The following is a 20797-nucleotide window of genomic DNA, read 5'->3' on the forward strand; positions in this document are numbered from 1 at the left end:
TGGTCTCTGGTGCTGATGCTGAGTCCTCATCACAGAATTAGCAGAGGGAGCTAGAACCTCTTGACAACTAGAACCGCCCATCTTCAGTGGAGGCAGGAGGAGCTGAGCTCCCTGTCTCTGGAGGTGTGCAAATGGGACACAGAAGAATGGAATCTGGTGGCTGAACTTGACCTGATAATTCAGACCAAATTCTGATGGGAGCTGATGGACACCCAGGGTCTTGGTCACGCCTGCTGGTCAGACCCTAAGCTCAAAATCCAGCTCTGTGTGTATCTTGGACAAATGATGTCATATTTCTGAGCCTCACTTTCCTCATCTGTCAAATGGGAGTGAGTGGATTAGAAACTGTTAAGAGACAATGTCAGCATCATGCTAATAGATGCCCCTTAAAAGGTGTGATTATTATTATTATTTTTCTTTTTTAAACAAAGCTCCCTGGGTTTCCCTTCCTCCCTGCTTGGTTCACACTATCCTTCCTCACCTCTGCTTATTGGTATTCACCCCTCCTTCAGGGTGCAGCTGAAGGGCCAGGTCACCTCCTCTTCCCCCAGAGTCCCCTCCTCCCCTAAGTGGAAGGGACCCCTCCCCTTCCCAGTGCCCAGGACCTGGCTCCCTTGGGTTTGTCTGAGCTGGTGGGGGTCTCAGACTGTGAGGACTAACCCTATTGTATAGAGGAGCTAACCAAGGCTCAGAGAGGGGGAGAAATTTTCCCAAGGTCACACGGCAAGTCTGATGGCAGAAACAGGCTCAGTCCCTCCTCCCCGGCTCCAAGTCCTGGCACTTACCTGCATGTGGCTTCTCCCTTCAGGAAGGGGGTTCTCTGGGGTGGGGCCCAAACAAACCCTCATGTTGCTGCCTCTGGAATATGGAGATTCAGATATGCCATCAAACGCCTAGAGCCTCAGCTTCCCTACTTGTCCTGAGAATGCATTGCCCCCTCCATCATGGAGGATGGAGCCAATGGGCTCCTGAGGGGGCCTCCTTCAACCCACCCAACATTGTGCCTCCTGGCAGGGTCTGAGAGGATCAGAGAGAAGGAAAGCGAGGGACCAGAGCCCCCTGGGGACAGGGAGAGCTGGTGGCTGCACCTACAGCCAACTCCCCTGGCTCACAGGAGTTCTCAGAGCAGATTCTCCCTCCATCCTCCCAGCCAGGGCCCCTCCCCACTTGGGCTCAGGACTACCTGGCCCACCGGGGGCTGGTGGGGGTGGCGGGGAGCAGCACCTCCTCTGGGAAGCCTCCCTTGATTGCCTCAGGCCGGGTGAAATGCCTCCTCAGTACCAGCCTAGGCCTTTACACTCAGAATAAAACAGACCCCCCACCTGGCCCCACAGGAAGGCTCCTCCTCAGGACTTTCCAGAAAAAGGTTGGCCACTGAGGACTGTTCCTTTTTAAGAAAGAGGCCTACCACCCAAAAGAGTTTGAGTTCTGTGGGAAAGAGCACACGGCCTTGGGAGTCAGACAGTGTGTGTGTGCAAGTGTGCTAAGTCTTTTCAGTCGTGTCCGACTCCATGCAACCCCATGGACTGTAGCCCACCGGGCTCCTCTATCCATGGGATTCTCCAGGCAAGGATACTAGAGTGGGTTGCCAGGCCCTCCTCCAGGGAATCTTCCCGACCCAGGGATCGAACCCATGTCTTGGGTCGCCTGCATCAGCAGGTGGGTTCCTTGACCACTAACATCACCTGGGAAGCCTGTCCTAGGTTCAAATCCAGACTCCACTGTGTGACCTTGGAAGGGTTACTGCCCTACACTGGGCCTGGGCCGCCTCCTCTGAGCAGTGCGGAGCTGAGGCTGGCAGAGTCACCACCTGCCAGGACGCCTGCCGTACATGACAACTGACCACTGGGAAGGTGCCTGGCCTAAATTGAGATGTGCTGTAATCATGTAAAATACATGCTGGATTTCCAAGACTTAGCACAAAAAAGAATGTAAAATTTCTCATGAATAATTTTATACATGTTGAAATAATTTTTTGATATCTTGGGTTAAATAAAGTAAATGATTAAAATTAATTTCACCTCTTAAAAAAAATTTTTTTTTTTTTTTTGGTTACTTTAAAAACATGGTGACAAGTAATTGAAAATGCCCTCTGTCTTGGTGAGGGGCTCGCATTCCCTGTCTGTTGGACAGCGCCCTCTAGAGGACGATTACTGGGATCCGGGTTGGGGGAGAGGGACTGACCTTGCCCACCCCTGGCTGCTGAGTAGCCCTGGGCCAGATTTCTGCATCCATAAGAAGAGCTGGAGGACCAAGGTCGGGGTTTTCAGTCAGCTGGGGGCCTGTGGGCAGGGGGAGGCTGAGTGAAGGCGGATGGAGGCCAGCCCCTCCCCAGGTCACCCTGATGGAAACCCCACTGAAGGCGTTTCCTTGGGGAAACCCATCGCTGCCCTTCCTTCCACCCGTGAGACCCACAAGTACCATTTCCCTTCCTCCTGTGGGAAGGACTCCCCCAGCCCTGGGAGGAGAAGCGCCATGGCTGAGTCACACAGCCAGGTTCCAGGGCTGGCTCTGCCCTTCCTAGGTCTGTGATCCTGGGGGTGGGGTGGGGGGTGGGGAGCAAGCTCCTCTCCACACAGTAGCTCTGGATCCCCTGTCTCCACTTGCAGGAGGGAAGATGGTGGTTACTTTCTGATTCCCATGGCTCAGGCAGGAACACCTGGAGGGGGTTACAACAGCAGCGTCACTCTCACTATCTCTTGGCCAGGAAGGTCACACTGCCAGTTACCTCGGATCCAACTGGGGGCCTCACCGCTCTCATCCTAACCCCTTTTGCAAAGGTGCTGGGCAGGTAGGGGCATGGATCAAAGCAGAATCTGGCTGTCCCCAGGGCCAGTTACCAACGGCTCCTTCTGATCACCTCCCAGCCCTCCTGGGGACCTCCTGAGGACCTGGCTCAGGTCCTCGGCAGCCCCCTTCAGTCCTGCTTGAGTTGGCGAGTCGGCATCAGTATTTAGTGAGCACCTAGTATGTGCCAAGCACTGTTCTAGGAGCTGGGAAAATATCAGTAGGCAAGACAGGCACCAACCCTGCCTCCTGGAAGGAAAAGCAGACCATAAACATACATAAAATAAGTGTATTAGCTGTACTATCCAATACAGTAACTGTTAACTACAATTCAACGGACATGAGTTTGAGCAAACTCCAGGAGATGGTGAAAGACGGGGAAGCCTGGTGTGCTGCAGTCCATAGGGTTGCAAAGAGTCGGGCACGACTTTGTGACTGAACAACAACAATCCCCTACAAGTGGCCATATGCATTTAAGTTTTTAAAAAATATTTATTGTTGGCAGTGCTGGGTCTTTGTTGCTTCGCACAGACTTTTTCTAGTTGCAGCAAGCAGGGGGCTATTATCTGATTGTGGTGCACAGGCTTCTCATTGCAGCGGCTTCTCTTGTTGCAAGAGCATGGGCTCTAGGGCATGTGGGCTTCAGTGGTTGTGGCACATGGGCTTAGTTGCCCCTCGGCACATGAGATCTTAGTTCCCTGACCAAGGATCAAACCCATGTCCTCTGTATTGGCAGGCCTATTCTCCTGGACTACCACAGAAGTCCTTACATTTAAAGTTAAATTAATTTAAATGAAGTAAAACTTAAACTTCATTTCCTTATTCACACTAGTCATACATATCTCAGATGCTTAACAGACACATGTGGCTGGTGGCCACTGTGTTAGCTCAGATATAGACCATTTTCCTCATTGCAGGATATCTGAGTGGGCAGCACTATTGGAAGGGAAGAGGGTTTCAAAGCTCTGGGTTGTGGCAAGAGATGTGGTTGTTGGTTTTTTTTTTCCCAATGCAAATTTTATTTTGTAATTTTTCTTCATTTTTAAATTTTTTAATTAATTGTTTTGACTGCACAGCTTGTGGAATATAATTTCCCCGAACGGTGATCGAACCCGGGGCCCTGGCACTGAGAGCACGGAGTCCTAACCACCGGCCCACCAGGGCATTCCCAGGGATGCAGCTTTAAGTGAAGTGGTCGGGGTAGACCTCGCTGCATGTCCATGTGTGCTAAGTCGCTTCAGTCGTGTCCGACTCCACGCGACCCTATGGGCTGCAGCCCTCCAGGCTCCACCGTCCATGGGATTCTCCAGGCAAGAATACTGGTGTGGGTTACCATCTCCTTCTCCAGGGGATCTTCGTGACCCAGGGACTGAACCCTCATCTCTTACGTCTTCTGCATTGGCAGGCAGGTTCTTTACCACTAGCACCAGCTGGGAAGCCCTCAGGCCTCACTGAAGAGGCAACATCTGAGCAGAGTCCTGATGCAAGGGGAGGAAGGAGTCCGGTGATAATCTGGGTGAAGAGTTCTAAGCAGGGGGAATGGCAAGTGCAAAGGTCCTGAGGTAGGATCTCAGCTGAACATCTGAGGAACAGCACAGAGGCCATTGTGTCAGCACTGGAATGAGCAAGGGGGAAAGTAGAAGCTTTCCCTCCGCAGGGGACTGGCCTGAACATGGAGGGCCTTGTCAGCCGCCGTAAAGGCTTTGGATTTTTGTCTTAGGGAGAGGGCATCATGGGAGATTTGAGACATGGGGGGACTGATGGGTGTTTTGCCAAATTTTTTCTGGCTGCTGTGTTGAAAATAAATCAGTGAGGAGGGTGGGTGGCGGCAGGGAGACCAGTGGTTCCCACAATGTCATGGATGAGAGATGGTGGTGGCTGGCCTAGTGTGGGGCAGTGAAAGCGGGGAGAAGGGGCTTGATTCAGGAGATGTTCTGGAGACAGAACCCATGGAACTCCCCAGAGACCTAATGGGGGCATAAGAGAAAGAACAAAGGAGGCAAGGGAGACCCTACAGTTTTTGGGGGGCCTGGACACTTGGAGGGCAAAGTTGGGCGGGCAGGTACCTTCCTCCAGTAGCCCACTGTGTTTCCTGCCCACTGGAAACAAGGACACACCACTCTTGATACGTGTTCAGTAACTCAAACAATGTCCGTTCTTAATTACACTGGCTTTGTTACGCAACGGCAGTCAGTCCCTCGCAAACCTCAGAGAACATGGGCAGCCTGAACCCATGACCTTGGAGGTCAAGGATGTCACAGACTTTCTCTTAACCCACAGGCTCCTTGCTGGAGTCAAGCTCCATTTGGAAACCCTCTGTGTACAGCAGAAACAACAGGATTTTATCAATCCTAACCCTCCCAAAGCGCTTGGGATCACGGGAGCGGGGTGGCGACAGGTGACCCCAGAGCAGGACCCCCGCTTCCAGTCAGGCTCTGTCTTCCTCCAGCTCCGAGGTGAGCAGTGCCAGGAGGGACCTCGGGGGCTGCAAGGTGGGCTTGTCTGCCCCCTGGGTGGGGGCGCCTGGCAGCAGCCAAACAGACATGGGGTGGCGGGGACCAACAGAGGCGACATTCCCTGGGTGACCTGCCGCTGCCAGGCATCCTTCCAGGGCGAGATAATCCATCCTGAGAAGAGGAAAGAATTCTAATTACGTCTCAGGACAGTATTTGTTTGGAAAGACGAGAAACAGAACATATGGTGGGAGCAGTGCTGAACTGCACCGAGTGAGGACCCGTTTTCGCGTTTACCTGACAGAGTGGCGGGGGTGGCGGTGGGTGGGGGTCCTGCTGGGTCTGGGGAACCGCTGCTCCAGGCTTTGTTGGGGAGCTGGACCCAGCGGGGGGGGGGGGCAGGTGATGGGAGGCAGCTGGGTCTCCCACCACCCCCTCGGGGCCTTGAGAGGATGGAGACTGTACCACCTGTTCGAGGCATCTCGTAGGTGCCAGGAAATGTGTAGTGAGGCAGCTCCGGTTTCTGCTGTCCTGCAGCTGCGACAGGCAGTGCCCACAGCCAGGAGGTGGGCGTGACCGTGACCATGATCAGGGCATTGAGGGGAACTGACCCAGTGGGTCAGGGAAGGCCTTTCTGAGGGGGCCAGGTTTCAGCAGAGCTTTGAGTGACTTGCCTGGCCAAAGAGGGAACAAGGGAAGCACATTTCAGGCACTGGGAACAGCGGAGACCAAAGTGAGGCAGGAAAAGGGAGGCCTGTTCATAGGACAGAATGGAGACCAGGGGAAGGTGGGAGTGGCCTGCCCTCCAACCTGGGCAGAGGGGACCCCAGCAAGGGTTCCTGGATTGAGGTAGGGGCCCAGGTCTGGTACTGTTTCTCAAAGACTGTGTTGAATGCTGTGCCCTGGGATTGAGAAGAACCCTCCAGGGCCGGGGGCTGGTGGAGAAACTGGGAAGAATTGATGAAAGCGGCAGCTTCCTCCCTGGCCTCCTGGCCTCCTTGCTCACACCTTCCAACCAAGCCCTCTTTGGATCTGTCACTACCCTCTCCAGAGAATCTGGTGCCCGCGATCTCGGGGGTTGAGGGCTGGCCCATGTGGGACATTCAGGGCCCCCGGACCTCCTCCTTCATCCCCAAGTCTTGCCACCTGCCGCCGCCGCCCAGCCCTCTTGCCCAGCCGCGCTGAGCTGGTCCAGATGCCCCACCTGCCGCCGGCCCACCCCGCCCCTGCCCCTCTCCCCCCACCCCTCCCCTCCCCCACCCCACCCCCCGCCGGCGGCCCTGAGGTTTCCCGAGCCCTTGGCCACCCTTCCCCCGGTGTCTCCGCACAGCCCTGTTCACAGAGACGCCCCACGACATGACGGCGCGGACGGGCGAGGACGTGGAGATGGCCTGCTCCTTCCGCGGCAGCGGCTCGCCCTCCTACTCGCTGGAGATCCAGTGGTGGTACGTGCGGAGCCACAGGGACTGGACGGACAAGCAGGCGTGGGCCTCGAACCAGGTACCGCCGGGGGGAGACTTCCGAGTGGGGCTGGGAGGATCCCGCCCCCCCCCCCCACTCCCAGGGAGGGGGTATGTCTCTGCCCCTCGCCGTCTCTGAGGGGCACGGGCTCCAGCTGTGCTCGTCCCCTGCAGCCCCCAGCGGTCTCCCTCCCTTCTTCCTGGAATGGAAGCTTGGTGGGGGTGGGGGCGGGGGCGTGGCCAGACTGGGGGCAGGGCCAGGCTGTGCACCTGGGATGCGCGCAGCCTGTAGGGTCCTACAGGGAGCAGAGTCCCGCCCTTCAGGTACAGGTGGGGGAGCTGGCCCCAGGTTAATGGGCAAAGCGGGTCTCCTGACTCACCTTCTCCAAGCCCTGGGAGCACTTGCTTTGTAGTGAAAGTGAAAGTCGTTCAGTCGTGTCCGATTCTTTGAGACCCCATGGACTATACAGTCCATGGAATTCTTCAGGCCAGAATACTGGAGTGGGTAGCCTTTCCCTTCTCCAGGTGATCTTCCCACCCCAGAGATCGAACCCAGGTCTCCTGCACTGCAGGCGGATTCTTTACCAGCTGAGCCATGGCCCTCTAAACACAGGGCAGTCTTGTTGCCCAGTTCTGTCACACACACACACACGTGTGCATTCATGCCCTTCCACATACCTGCAGACACACGAGGCAGCCAGTCACGGCACATGTACACACTCACGCTCACACACACACACACACACACACACACACACACACACCACGGAGGCAGACGCTATTGTTGTCCCCGCCCACCTGCCCGGCCAACACTATCCCCTACCACCAGCCCCACTCCCAACCCCTGCGACAGTGCCTGAGGGTTTTCTCCGGACTACAGAGCCTGCGGGAAAGTAAGGCAGGCTGGAGAAGGGCTCTACCAATGACTGACAACCGTTGGAGGGTAAATACCACAGCTCCCTCGCCCTTCAGTTGGGATAACTGAAGAGCATCCCCAGGTGCTCAGTGGGAGAAAGTTCCAGTTGCCCACTGCTGTAACTGGCTTGAGGATATACCCAATCTTAACTTCCTTGGCTCTTTGGTATCACTTGCTCACTCACTCGCCTCCTGGTGTTTCCTGGCATCACCTCCCAAATAAATCATTTGCACTTGAATCTTTGTCTCAAGGTCTGCTTCTGGGGGAGCTAACTAAGACACTCTCATTCTTACACTTGTGTGTATATAAGTATTATGCAAACACATATGTATCTGCCCACCTGTTCACAGATAAACACATACATGACACACCCTCATATGCACACACAGGCATGCTTACACATTCTTGCATGTTTCATGAAATGGCCTCTAACATATTCACAAACACATATTAAAATCATCTAGCTCCCAGGGGTGTCCACTCCCCAGCACACTGGCTTAGAGGACTCCAGTGGTCAGAGAAAATTCTTAGGCACGGAGTTGCAGGCTTTGCAGTTGGAAGCCTCTGGGGTCAGTTTGCAGGGGATAGCATGTGGGCAGGGCTCTGGCAGCATCTGTACAAACAAACCTGAAAACAGGCCACATCCACAGATGGAGAGAGACGCGAGTGTGCAGACAGACAATCCTACAGATACACCAAAGCCAAATTACATTTTTGCCTGTTCACACCTACCCTCCCTGTATGTCTCCAAATAGCCTGCATATCAGAATGCATAGCGCGTGTGCAGTCAGTTTATAGACACCTCCTTTATCTTCCTTTGCTCTGACTCACCTCCATCCCTGAGTGGATGCAGGGCTGAAGGACTTTCCCCGCAGCCCTGCCTCCAGACCCATGGTCCCCGCAGCCCTGCCTCCAGACCCATGGTCCCCGGAGCATCACCTGCTGCCTCGAGAACCTTAGCTATGGCCCATACCCCCACCCTGTGACGCTAACGCCTTGTCTCTGCTTTTTCTACCCTCCTGCTCCCAACAGCTAAAAGCATCTCAGCAGGAAGACGCAGGGAAGGACGCCACCAAAATAAGTGTGAGTTTTGATAATGACTTCTTACAAGGGCTCTAATGGAGGACGCAGCTGTAATTTAAAAAAAAAAAAAATTGGTCTAGTTTAGCAGGGAGCTTTGGCAAGAAGATGGAGGAGAAGGAAAAAAGGAAAAAAAAAAAAAAAAAAAGAAGGGGGAAAAATTGGCCCGGCTCTGTTTTTTAAAAGCCAGAGATTTTTCAAGTTCATTGAATGACAGGCACAAACAAATGACAGGGGGAGAGAAGACGCATTCTCTCCTGTCGGGGCCAAGGCCGTGTGCATCCCTGATGCTTCGTGCCTGTCTCAGCAGCATTTTTTTATTTGGGGAGCCAACGAGGAACTAAGGAGACTGAGTCGGCTTTTTTCGGCCCATCACAAATGACAGCTGCGGCATCTCACGGTCACTTGGGTCATCTGGCTCCGGACGTGAGGCGGGACGGAGGAACTACAGCTGAAGGGTTTCAGGGCTGGCTGGGCCTTCGAATGCATTGACTCATTTTTATCATTCTCCATCTCTCGAGGGAAGGGCAATCTTTGGTCCATGTTACAGGTGGGGCAACTGAGGCTTAGAGGGGTCAAAGCCTTGTTGGAGGTCATGACTTGGCTGAGCCACATCGAGCTTTTGTCTCCAGGCTATGCTGGAGCCCTATGAGGTAGGGCACGTAGGGGACTCAGGGAGTGCCAGTTTTTGTAGAGAAGGGCGCCCCAAGCAGAGTTTGGAAGAGGCTAAGGAGAGGGGAGTGACCTGGTGACACGTGTGGCCATGGAACCAGGTTGGGTTTGTGCAAGGGGCATGCAGTCAGCCTGGCAGGAGGCTTGGAGTCAACTGGACACACGCCCAGAAGATGCAGGTACCCACAGGGGTATGGACACGCGTTTGTGGGAGTGACCTCCAGATTCACTCTTTACTGCTGCTCCTTCCCAAGCCCATCAAGGACTTGTGGGGGTGCTTGGGGCCCCAAGGCCACTTAGACACAGAGGATCCCCCAGAGCAGAAGTCACAGTGTAAAGAGTGGGCACTGGGAGGCATGAGGTGCCATGCCAGGCCCTGGAGGTTGCAGAACAGAGGTCGGGAGGCTGGGAGGGAGGCTCCCATGGAGGTTCAGACAGGGGATGGGCAGATGACAGAAAAAGGCCTTCAAAGCATCATTTGTGTTATCTACCCTCGGGGCCTTTCTTAGCTGGGAAAATGTAAATCATCTCTGGCTCAGGGCTGCTGCTGGCCCACCTGCCTTTAAAGCCCTGGCCCCTTACCCTCATCCTCTGCCAAGGGCATGCCCATGCGTAACACCTTGTTTCTTGCCCAAACACCCATCACTTAAGCCTGGTCAGGTGGAGACCTCTGTGTACATTAATATATACCGTTCATGGCAACTCTCTCACTGATGATTTTGTTTGGGGTTTAAGAAGCGTCTAAGGCAAAGGAGAAAATAATCTAATTGACTTAGAGGATTAGAATTCAAGGCTGCTGGGCCCCACGTGAGGGGCATGCAAAGATGCTAATTAGTTAAATAAAATAAATGTACTCAGCATGATCATGCAATACCCACCCCCCACCCCAATCCCTGGTGATTCCTGCACCAGCTGGGGCTCTGGTTAGGAGATTCCCAGGCAAACACAGACCCAGCTCCCTGTGCAGACAGCATCTTGCCTGTGATAGTTCTTAAGTACATGGACGCACAGTTAGCGGACATCTGTGAGCAGCAGCACACCCCAGGTTCCTGCAGCCCGAGAGAAGGCTCAGATTTCTCCATGGCCTTCGAGATTCTGTACAACTCACTCTGCTCACCCTCTAGGCCATCTCGTCTGTTGGACCTGGTTCCCCTGTCCCTTCCAAACCTTCCAAACCAGCCTTTCATTCCTTCCTACCTCCTGACATTTGCACATGTCAGAAAACGGTTCCTCTCTCTTCCTTCAGAACTCAGCTTATCAAGCCTCCCTGGACCCTGGGACTCAGCCGGCGCCCCTTCCTTCTCCTTGCTGGCTGCATTTTTGTCTGTATTGATCTGTGCTTGTGAGCCTCTGTTTCAGGCCTGCCTTCCCTGGAGACAGTGGGGCTGGGACTGTGCCTGCCTGATTTCCAGAGCCTGGCACCGTGCCTGGCAGGTAGTCAGTGCCCAATAAATATTTATCAAGTGACTGCCACACACACAAACACACACCCAGGCCAATGGCAGCGCAAAGCCAGACACAGATTTTTATACACGGACATGCCAACACCATGCGCATCGTGCCTGTGCGTGTATGTGTGCAGGGGTCGTGTGGGAAGGTGGAGCCTGGGAATGAACGCCCTGTGTCTGCAGGAGCCAGATGAGCCAGGCAGGAGTGCTGGCCCCAGAGTCCTATGTCACCTAAAAATCCCGAGTTCCAGGAAGTAGCTCCTGATTTTTTAAAACATTTATTTTATTTTTGGCTGTGTTGGGTCTTCGTTGCTGCGTGCGGGCTTTCTCTAGTTGTGGTGAGCGGGGCTACGCCCCAGCTGCTTCTCATTGCAGTGGCTTCTCTCATTGCAGAGCACGCACTCTGCTCCACAGCTGTGGCACACGGGCTTACTTGCTCCAAGACATGTGGGATCTTCCCGGATCAGGGATCGAACCCGAGTCCCCTGCATTGCAAGGTGGATTCTTAACCACTGAACCACCAGGGAAGCCCCTGATTTTATAACTGTTGGGACCTAATTTGATTTTTGAAAAATTGTGGAAGGCAAACAACTCAGTCTCCCAGTTGGGCAGCGTCAGCACCTCAGGGGCCCCAGGTTCAGAGGAGGAAGTAAAATGAGTCTCCGGGGGTTAGGTGGAGGCAGGGCTCCATCATGGGTGCTGTAACCCCTTGGGTCCATCATGGTGGTCCTGGGGAGGTTGAGATACGGCAGCGCTGAGTGCAGGGGTGGGTCAGTGAGGACACAGCGGGCCAACGCCGAATGTCCCAGGACCACTCGAGTCCTGGTCCAGCTTTGCCCCCTCCCTGGGCCTCCCTCCCCCCGTCACTGCTGTCTAGCAAATATATGAAAAGCACTATGGAGACTTTAAAGTCCTCTGGATTCGGCCATGTAAATGACAGTGGTTACTACAGTGGAAACTTAATACGAATTTTCAAATTCCCAGAATTGGGGGTGGAGGGATGTGGAGCAGGGAAAGGAGGCCCAGCTTCTTTGCAGAAAACGGGAGAAGGAATGAAAAGAGCTCAGAATCTCATAAGGAGATCATTTAAATTACAGGCACCTGTAATAATAGCATTGATAACAATAATAACAAGGCAGCTAACGTTTATTGAGTGCTTGCCATATGTCAGGAACCATGATGAGTACTTTACAATGTGATTTATCTCATTTAACTTGGGGCCTGGGGAAGGATCCCCTGGCCTTAAAAATTATCTCCCTTGGGAGTTTGTATATGCTGAGGATTCCCTTATCAGGGCCTCATTCCTGGGGCTCAGATGAATTCTGCCTGTGTCCATTTTCAAGTTCTGGAAGTTTTTCTTTTGACTTCACTAAAGTTCTTTGTTTTGGAATTAATTTCCCCTTAACTAACAATTTCGCAAATAGAGATGGCCCCCAACTGCTGAATTTTAAAATAAGGTGAAATTCTCCACATGTATCCTTTTTCCCAGGAGGCTCACCTGCCTTTGTTACTGTTAGTCCCTCCTTTGGTCTAACTGCAGTTGTTTGTGCTGTAGATTCATGTAACCTGTTTCAGTCCAAAACAGCCATGGGCAGCCTGGGTCCCAATATGCATGTGACCTTGTGTTCCAGCCCCGCTATCCTAAGCCCTGCCTCCTCTCCAGCCAAGCCCTAAAAGCCGGGGGGCAGCCAAAGAGGCCTCAAAAAGCACGCTGCAGCCCCCAAGGCATGTAGGATCTTCCCAGACCAGAGATCGAACCAGTGTCCCCTGTATTGCAAAGGGAAGCCCCTGATTTTTAACTGTTGGGACCTAATTGGATTTTTTAAAAACTGTGGAAAGCAAACAGCACCCCCAACCCCGGGCCCCCAAATCTGCATAAATGGTTAAAAGGCAGCAGCAGTATTTGTCAGATCAAGCCCCTGCCTGCCTTGCCTGCCTACCCCATACATGTGATATACACATGAATACTGCGTGTTTTTTGATGCAGGGAGTGGGGGCTGGGAATGAGAGCAGCACACAAGGTCTGCATTCTTCATGAAGGATTAACAGGCCAAGCAGTGGGTCATGGTGTACTGTGACTTTATTTTCTGTAGTAGACATTTCTATATTTCCTTGAAAATTCCTGCAGTGATCCACAGTATACAAAGGGCATAGAATTCTGAAGTCTGAAAGGAAGGCAAGATTCATGTGGAATCGAAATCACTCCATCCATCTTGGGAATCCCTTGAAACAGGCACAGAGCAGCCAGCCTTTGGCTGAGGCCCCAAAGATTACTATGTGAAGACCATGGTCACACATACCCAGTCCCCACTCTCAGGGTACTCCCAGTCGGTGTGGCAAATGGGTGATAACTCAACCATTACACATGATAAAAAGTAAAATTACAACTGTGACTATCAAAATAAGAAGGAGTGCAGCCAGTCACAGGACCTGACCTAGTCTGAGGGGTCTGGAGGGCTTCCTGGAGGAGGTGTTCTTTGAAGTGAGCACTGTAGGGAGGTTGACTTGGAGTAGAAGGAACTTCTCTGAGTGTGTGTGTGTGTGGTGTGTGTGTGTGTGTGTGTGTGTGGTGTGTGTGTGTGTGTGTTGGTGGGTGAGGGAAAGGAGAGGATGAGACCCTAAAGGTTCCCCCAGCAGCCACTATGGGGAGCCATCACAGGAAGTGTTATTAGTTGGAGCCATTTTGGAAAGATATGTCTGACTGTCTTGGGAGGATGGATTGGAAGGGGCCAAAGCACTTTGGAGAGGCCCTGGGGAAGGCTGGGACATTTCCCTGGCCAGTGCATGGGGATCTGGATTCCAGAGAGAAGGGGAGGACCAGTAATGTTGAGCAGGAAGATCAGTGGGGTTCAGAGACGGATTGTGCCCATGGGAAGGGAGAAATGGGGGTCATGACTTGGGAGGGCCTGGCTGCAATGGTGAGGGCTTCTGGGGCCCAGATTTGGGGAGACTCTGAGTTGGCGTCTGGCCTTGCCAAAGTGAAAGTGAAAGTCGCTCTGTCGTGTCCGACTCTTTGTGACCCCATGGACTATACCATCCATGGAATTCTCCAGGCCAGAGTACTGGAGTGGGTAGTCATTCCCTTCTCCAGGGGATCCTCCCAACCCAGGGATCGAACCCAGGTCTCCCGCATTGCAGGCGGATTCTTTACCAGCTGGGCACTGGTGAATTGGCTGGGTGTTGCTGATGGAAGCTTGGGAGTGGCAGAGCTCAGAGCCCAGCCTGGGGCAGAGACCTCCTGACCCCCTGCTCCCCACCCAGCACCTTCTCAGGGTCACCACTCTTAGGCTGAGGACACATGGAGGAGAGGTCTGTCACTGTGGACTAATTTGCCATCATCCACTCTTCCTGGTACAGCTCAGAAGAAGGATCCCAGCCCACCCACCTGATGGTCTGTGGGTTCCTGCCGTGTCCAGCAAGGCCTGGGCCATGGGCAGGCAGGAAGGAGGCTGAGCTTGGTCATGGCATGGACTGGCCTTGTCTCTTTCAGCGTAATTAGGTGCTTAATTGCACTGCTAAGGCCTGTCGATGCCCGTGCCGAGGCGATTATGATTTACAGCCAGGCCTCCGCGTGGGGATCTGTCCGCCTCACAACCCCATGCTAGGGGGCTGGGCTGCAGGATTTTTCTGCCCAGTTTGTGAATGTTGAAATCCAACAGGCTGCTCCACCACCCCCCTGAAGCCTGGGTAAGATGATGGCTCCCTCCCGTAAGAGATGCTTCTGAGGAAGGGGCCAGGCTCACCGAAGACATGGAGGGCTGTGGGCCTAGGGAATGAGGTGGGGTGTGGTGGAAAGACAGACTTGTTTACTGGTCCTGGGAGGCTCCCCAGGGATATGATTAAGACTTGGTTCTTGTCACCAGCTGGGTGGCCTTGGGCAAATCACCTTACCTCTCTGAGCCTTTGTTTCCTGACCCACACAATGGGTATCTCAGTAGTGCCAATGTCATAGGGTTATTTATTATGGGGTTTAAATATGGTATAGACTCTTTAACACATCATCTCCCAGGGATCAAGTGCTCCATAAATATTAGCTGCCAGCTCTGCTGCTGACTACTGTTGTTACTCTTTTTATTATTTGCCTTCTCTGGGTGGTGCTTACAGATGCAGATCCCCAGGACTGATGTGTGTCTTCTCCCATCGTCCTGGTGGAAGCTGGCTCCCCCGGGTGCTTGGTTACGGATGTGAGGTCTGGGTTCTCCCTTAGACCTGGAGCCTACGTGGGAGTCGCAGGGGTCTGGCTGGCTCGCAGCTGTATCCCCAGCGCCCGGCTCTGAGTGGGCCTCACTCATGGTCTTGTCGAATGAAAGGATGAATCCAGCCCAGGAAAACTGAGGCCAGGGTGCTGGGGGTGGGTCAGGGTCAGATCCAGCCTCCCAGCACTGCCTGCTGTTCTCCTTGTCTCCCTTCTCCTCCCTGAGTGTCGGAGGTCACACACAGGGGTGGTGGGGTAGGAGGGAGCTGGTGACCAGAGCTTCCAGTCCTGGGAAGGGAAAGCGTGGGCAGAGGGGTGGGCTCTGCGTGGTGCTCCCTCCCCAGCGCTCCTCCCAGGGCTCCTCCCAGCGCTTCACATTATTACTCCATTAGCGCCTTGTAGGGTTGACAAATGAAGGATAATTAATATCCGTGAGGGAAACAGATGTTGAGGTAATTCACTCCCCGCTGCGCATTTGCAACGGCATCTCCTAACTCGCCCGAGAGTGTGGCAGGGCCCCAAGACCTCTCTGTGCCCTTGGTCAGAGGCGACGGAACCAGCAGGGCCGATGGCCTCCAGCTGGGCCCTACCCCACTACCGGGGAGGAGGGGGTGTCCCACACCCAGGGGGCCAGCTGGAAGAGTCTCCCACTGTTCTACAGAAAGGTGGGCAGTTCTGCCTCTGTCCCACCTCCTGCCTCCTGCTGCACCGTAAGCCCGTGTGTTCTTGCTTTGTGGGGGATGAGGACCAGCCAGGAAGGTCAGAATGAGAGAGGGTGAGCCAGGCTCCTTGCAGCTGCCCACTGCTCTCTTCCGTTCCGGAGCCTGGGAAGTGCCCCATGGCCCTGCCAGCTCTGGGTGACCCTCTGTGGGCCCATCACACCTTTGAAGGCTTAGAGTGAGCAAAGGCAACCTGGATTCACTGACTCAGTGCCCATGGGAAAGCCACGTCTTTCAGAGCCTTAACTTCACCATCTGTAAAGTAGGTATGATTATATATATATGTGACCCAAAATTAACAAGCATGATATCTGGGTACCACTTCATTTGGAGAAAGGAGGAACTAGAGTAAGTCCACTTAAATATTTAAGTGTTTTCTTTTTTCATTATTATTATATACAGGGTGTCAGGCTCTGCAGTGGTCACTGAGATGAAAAAGATAGATATCCCTGCCCTCGTGGAGTTTATAGTTTAGCCAAAGAGAAAAACAAAAATCAAGTAAACAGACAAATAAATGGTTCTCCAGTTGTGATGAGTGTTAGGAAAGAAATAGACAGGAGGATGTGATGGAGGGCTTCTTGGAGGAGGTGATGTTTGAGAATGAATGGGAGTCAAAAAGGTGATGGGAGACAGCATCCTGGCAGAGAGACCAGCAAAGGCTGTGAGGTCAGAAAGAGCCTGGCATCCAGGAGGAAGGAACCAGGGAAGCCAGAGCCAATTAATGGGATGATTAGAAGTCATGTGTGTGAGGACCCAGCTGCATGGTGAACATACCACCTCAGACACCGTCCTCTTTCTCACCCTGGCCTCCTCACTGCAAGGGTGATCAGCAAGGGTGTCCTCCTACAGAATTTGGGGTGTGGCAAGAACAGGCAAGCTGGGTATCTGTCACCATCACTCCCCCCCAGGGGAGAAGGACCAGCTGGGCTCAGGACTGGGGCCACCAGTCTGAAGCTTGCTCAGCTCCATCCTGGCCCTGGCAAGCCTGCAGTGCCGGCTGGTAATGACATCACTGAGCATGGGGGTCAGCAGCTGGGTGTTGGGGACTGTTCTCCCCTCTTCTGTCTAGATGGGGTGGGAGCTGTAGGAGAGGCTTCTTTTGGCTCTAAGGAAGAAGGGGATAAGAAGGATGGAAGCCCCCTTTCACACCACCCCCACTTTATAGGCCAAACTTCTCTTTTTTTCAGCTATCAGATACATCACTGGGGAAGCTAGAAGAGGACAGGGGACTCTGATCTCTTTATAACTTTCTCTGAGTCTGTAATTCAAACTAAAAAGCTGAAAATCACACAGCAGGAGTTTTGCAATGAGATCTTTTCACCCTGCATATCCCTGAGCTCTAACCGGGCTAGTTCTAGCTCACGCTTTTTCACTGCTGTGTAATATTCCGCTGAATGAACGGAGCAGTGCCTGTTTATCTGATGTGTTGATGGACACTTAAGGTGCTTCGGCTTTTCTGCTGTTGAGCTCCGTGTGCCCTGATGGGAGTGTCCGTGGGTCCCCGCTTGCCGAGCGGGCCCTGGACTCCAGGGGCCAAGGTCACCGTCTCTGTGTCACCCCCAGGTGGTCAAGGTAGTGGGCAGCAACATCTCCCACAAGCTGCGCCTGTCGCGCGTGAAGCCCACGGACGAAGGCACCTACGAGTGCCGTGTCATCGACTTCAGCGACGGCAAGGCCCGGCACCACAAGGTCAAGGCCTACCTGCGGGTGCAGCCGGGGGAGAACTCCGTCCTGCACTTGCCCGAGGCCCCGCCCGCCGCGCCCGCCCCGCCGCCCCCCAAGCCCGGCAAGGAGCTGCGGAAGCGCTCGGTGGACGAGGAGGCCTGCAGCCTCTAGACTGATGCCCAGCTTGCCGCCGGCCGGCCCCGTGCCCCTCCGGCTGAATCGAGTGCACGAGGAGCTGCTGGACCGCCGGGGACGGGGCTGCCCAGGTCCAGCTCCTCCCCATCCCCGAGACGGCCCGTGGCCCCCTCCTCGGCCCTGCGCCCGCCACCCCTCGGCTCAGCATGTAAGCCCTGCCTAACCCTCCCCCTTCAGACCCTCGCCTGCGACCTGGCTCCTTGGAGAAGGTGGCCCGGGGCACCCAGGGGACAGCCGCCCCGGAACGCTGGGCTGGGGCACCAGGCCGGGACCGGGCTGCCCCCCATCCGTCACCAGCTTCAGTTGAGTCCAGTGTTTCGCTTTGCTTGCTTGTCCCCCATCCCGTCCCAAGCCGGGGACCTCCTAGCCTTACTCTTCCTCCTTCCTCCCATCCCCTGCTTGGACCCCGGGGTGTGGAACGGTGACCCCTCCCAAATGTGGACTTGAATCCTGAGCAGAACCAGGGCCTCTGGTGAAGGAGTGAGGCACAGGAGAGCCGTGACCCCTTAGCCGAGTGGCCCACAGGGGTGCTGGGAGGACAGGGAGACCCCTCCCACTGCCTGCAGGTAGGTCCTTCATGTTCAGCCTCCTACTAAGAATCAGCCCCTTGTCCCACCCACCGGAGAGGCAGGGGACCCAGGATCTGCCCCTTCTCATGGCAAATCAGAAGGAGGGCCTTTTCCCTCTGACCCCTCGGCCCTACGCAGAGTCTTGCACCAGCGGGACCCGTTGGAGGGTCTTCAGGCTCCCCAGGAGCCCCCTCTGCCAGCTCCTACCATCCCAGCCCCCTCCCAGGACCCATGCTGAACACCCCCCACCAAGGGCCTGGGGCTATTGGGAGCCAAGGGCCCCCCCCATACCAAATCCCTTCACAATTCCTGAGCAGGGGGGCACCCACCCCCTTTGTGATTTGTAAATATTTCTATTGAGCCCCACACCCCCTCAGAACTGGCTGGAACCTCTGGCCACCCCTCAGCGATGGAGTCGGGGGATGTGGGAGAGGCCTAGGCTTTGCCTGGGGGGGTGTGGGTTACCCCGTACACATGATCCAGTCCGTGACTACCAGCCGACCTGAATAAAGCGGTTTAAACAAAAACCTCTGGGCAGCGTCTTTCTGGGGCATTCAGGTCTGGGAACAGGGCCGCCAGGGAGGGGGAGATGGGCAGGGGAAGGCCAGCCCACACCCGCGCCTCACTCAGTCCCATCTTGCTCCTGCTGTCGGCTCCCCAAGCACAGAATGAACTCCAGGAGGGGCTCAAGGAGAAAGAAAACCAGCCCTCATCCAGCACCAATCCAATTACCAGGCGCTTGAATTATTCTGATTTTGAGATCATTACCCATGCAGAAGCGAACAAAAAACAAGTTTACGCTGTTTTGTGAATAAATAACTTATAAACGAAGTAAGGGTGAGTTACTAGCTTACCAGGCGGCCCCAGAGAAGAACCCCCTGCCGTGTGTCTTCCAGATTACCCCCTCCTCTCTCCCGAGGGAACCATCACCCTAATTTTTAAGGTAATCCCATTCTCAGTGTTCTTTTTTTTACAGTGTTACTACCTATATGTATGTCATCTTAAACAAAACTGTTGAGTTTTATCTACATTTTTGGAATTTTATATGCATGAAATCATACTGTATCTATTCTTTCATACACTCACGTTTGTGAGATTTATCTGGATTGTTTCATGTGTCTGTAATGTGTCCATTTTTATTACTGCTTGACTATCCTACAACTTATCAATTTATTCATCCATTAATACTGTTGACAAGAATCTGTGGTCCCATCTGGGTGCACTGTAATCAATGGCCCTGCATGTGAGCACGTGGACTGGTCAGTTGAGAGGTTTGGGCACGGTACTTTAGGGATCTCCCTTTCTCCCCAGGTATCAGCACCCCCATATTACAGTTGAGGAAATGGGCTCAGAGTGGCTAAGCTAATGAAATCTGTTTTGCCAAGCTTGACTGTGGCTTCCATCATGCCCTGGGTTCTGGACTCCCCTTTGCTCACCCCAGTCAAGAGTCCTGCCCACTTCGGTCCTGCTGAGAATCTGCCTGGGGGTATACCAGTCAAGCCTTAGTAGCCAGGATGCCCAGATGGCACCCCCTTTGTGCCCCTACAGAAACCATTGGCATCACCCACATGGAGCTTGGGGCATCTGCCTGTCCCCGAGCTCCCCTGCCAGCCAGATTGAGTGAGTCTCCTCAAGGGCAGGGTCTGGGAGCTGCTGGAAATGATGACTGACGTTGGCTGAGCACCAAGTGTGCCCCAGGCACTGTGCTGACCGCCACAGCAGTCCCCAAGGGAGGCATGTGTCCTCAGTTTTGAGATGAGGAAGCTGAAGTTCGGAGAAGAGCAGGCTGGAGGATGGCTGGCTGAGTGAGGATGTGTATCAGCGAGGCTGTGAAGCCGGCAGGGCTCTGGACTGGTTGCAGGATCCCTGGTCTGGTTGGTCTGTGACCTGTGGTCCTTTCAGGCCAGCAGTCAGTGAACATGGTCCCTTCCAGAAATCCCCAAGTGCAAGGCAGGCCTGGAAAGCCCAGGTCCCTCTGGACAGGTCTGGGGGGGTACAGGTTCGTGCTAGCGTGGTAAAATTCTTACAGGTCCTGATCACCTACACTGCGCCAGGGGAGGACTGTTCCACAGGAAATCCTGAGGCTTCACGGGACCTCATTTTACCTTCCCAAGGGCCGGTGTCTCATCTACAGCCCCCGCACTCTTTAGGGGAGTCCCCACCTCCTTAGAGGGCTTTTTCTCGCTCCGCTGGGAATACAGCTCAGGGGAGAGAGAGTGCCTGGGATAGAATCCTGCCTCTGCCCATGATTGTTTCAGGACCCCGGGGAATGTTCTTCACCTCTCTGAGTCTCAGTTTCCTTTTCTGTAAAATGGGAACACTCCCAGGGAGATGTATATCAAAATCATAATGAAGTACCATTTGGCATATGCTAAGATGGCAAGGATCAAAAACACAGAGAAGGACTTCCCTGGTGGTCTAGTGGTTAATAATCTGCTTTGTAACGTAGGGCACGCAGGCTTGATCCCTGATCGCAGAACTAAGATCCCACATGGTGCAGGGGGCCACAACCAGAGAGGTCTGTGTGCTGAAGTTTGAGAAAGCCCACATGGTGTAACAAAGAGCCTGTACACCTCAAAAAAGATCAGCACAGCCAAAAAAATTAATTAGCCAAAAATAAAAATGCCTAATAAAAAAA

At 54.0% G+C, this 20797-nt stretch overlaps 1 protein-coding gene across 1 annotated transcript in view; it reads left to right on the forward strand.

Annotated features, from left to right (window-relative positions):
• Positions 1-18686, forward strand: part of VSTM2L (V-set and transmembrane domain containing 2 like) — a 38172-nt gene extending 19486 nt beyond the window's left edge. The window contains exons 2-4 of the mRNA XM_020892119.2: positions 6571-6740; positions 8649-8699; positions 17294-18686. Coding sequence (XP_020747778.1) covers positions 6571-6740; positions 8649-8699; positions 17294-17566 — 494 coding nt within the window. The 3' untranslated portion in view covers positions 17567-18686. The remainder of the gene's footprint in view (positions 1-6570; positions 6741-8648; positions 8700-17293) is intronic.
• The last annotated feature ends 2111 nt before the right edge of the window (positions 18687-20797 follow it).

This window comes from Odocoileus virginianus, chromosome 9 (assembly GCF_023699985.2).
Source record: "Odocoileus virginianus isolate 20LAN1187 ecotype Illinois chromosome 9, Ovbor_1.2, whole genome shotgun sequence".
Lineage (NCBI taxonomy): Eukaryota > Metazoa > Chordata > Mammalia > Artiodactyla > Cervidae > Odocoileus > Odocoileus virginianus.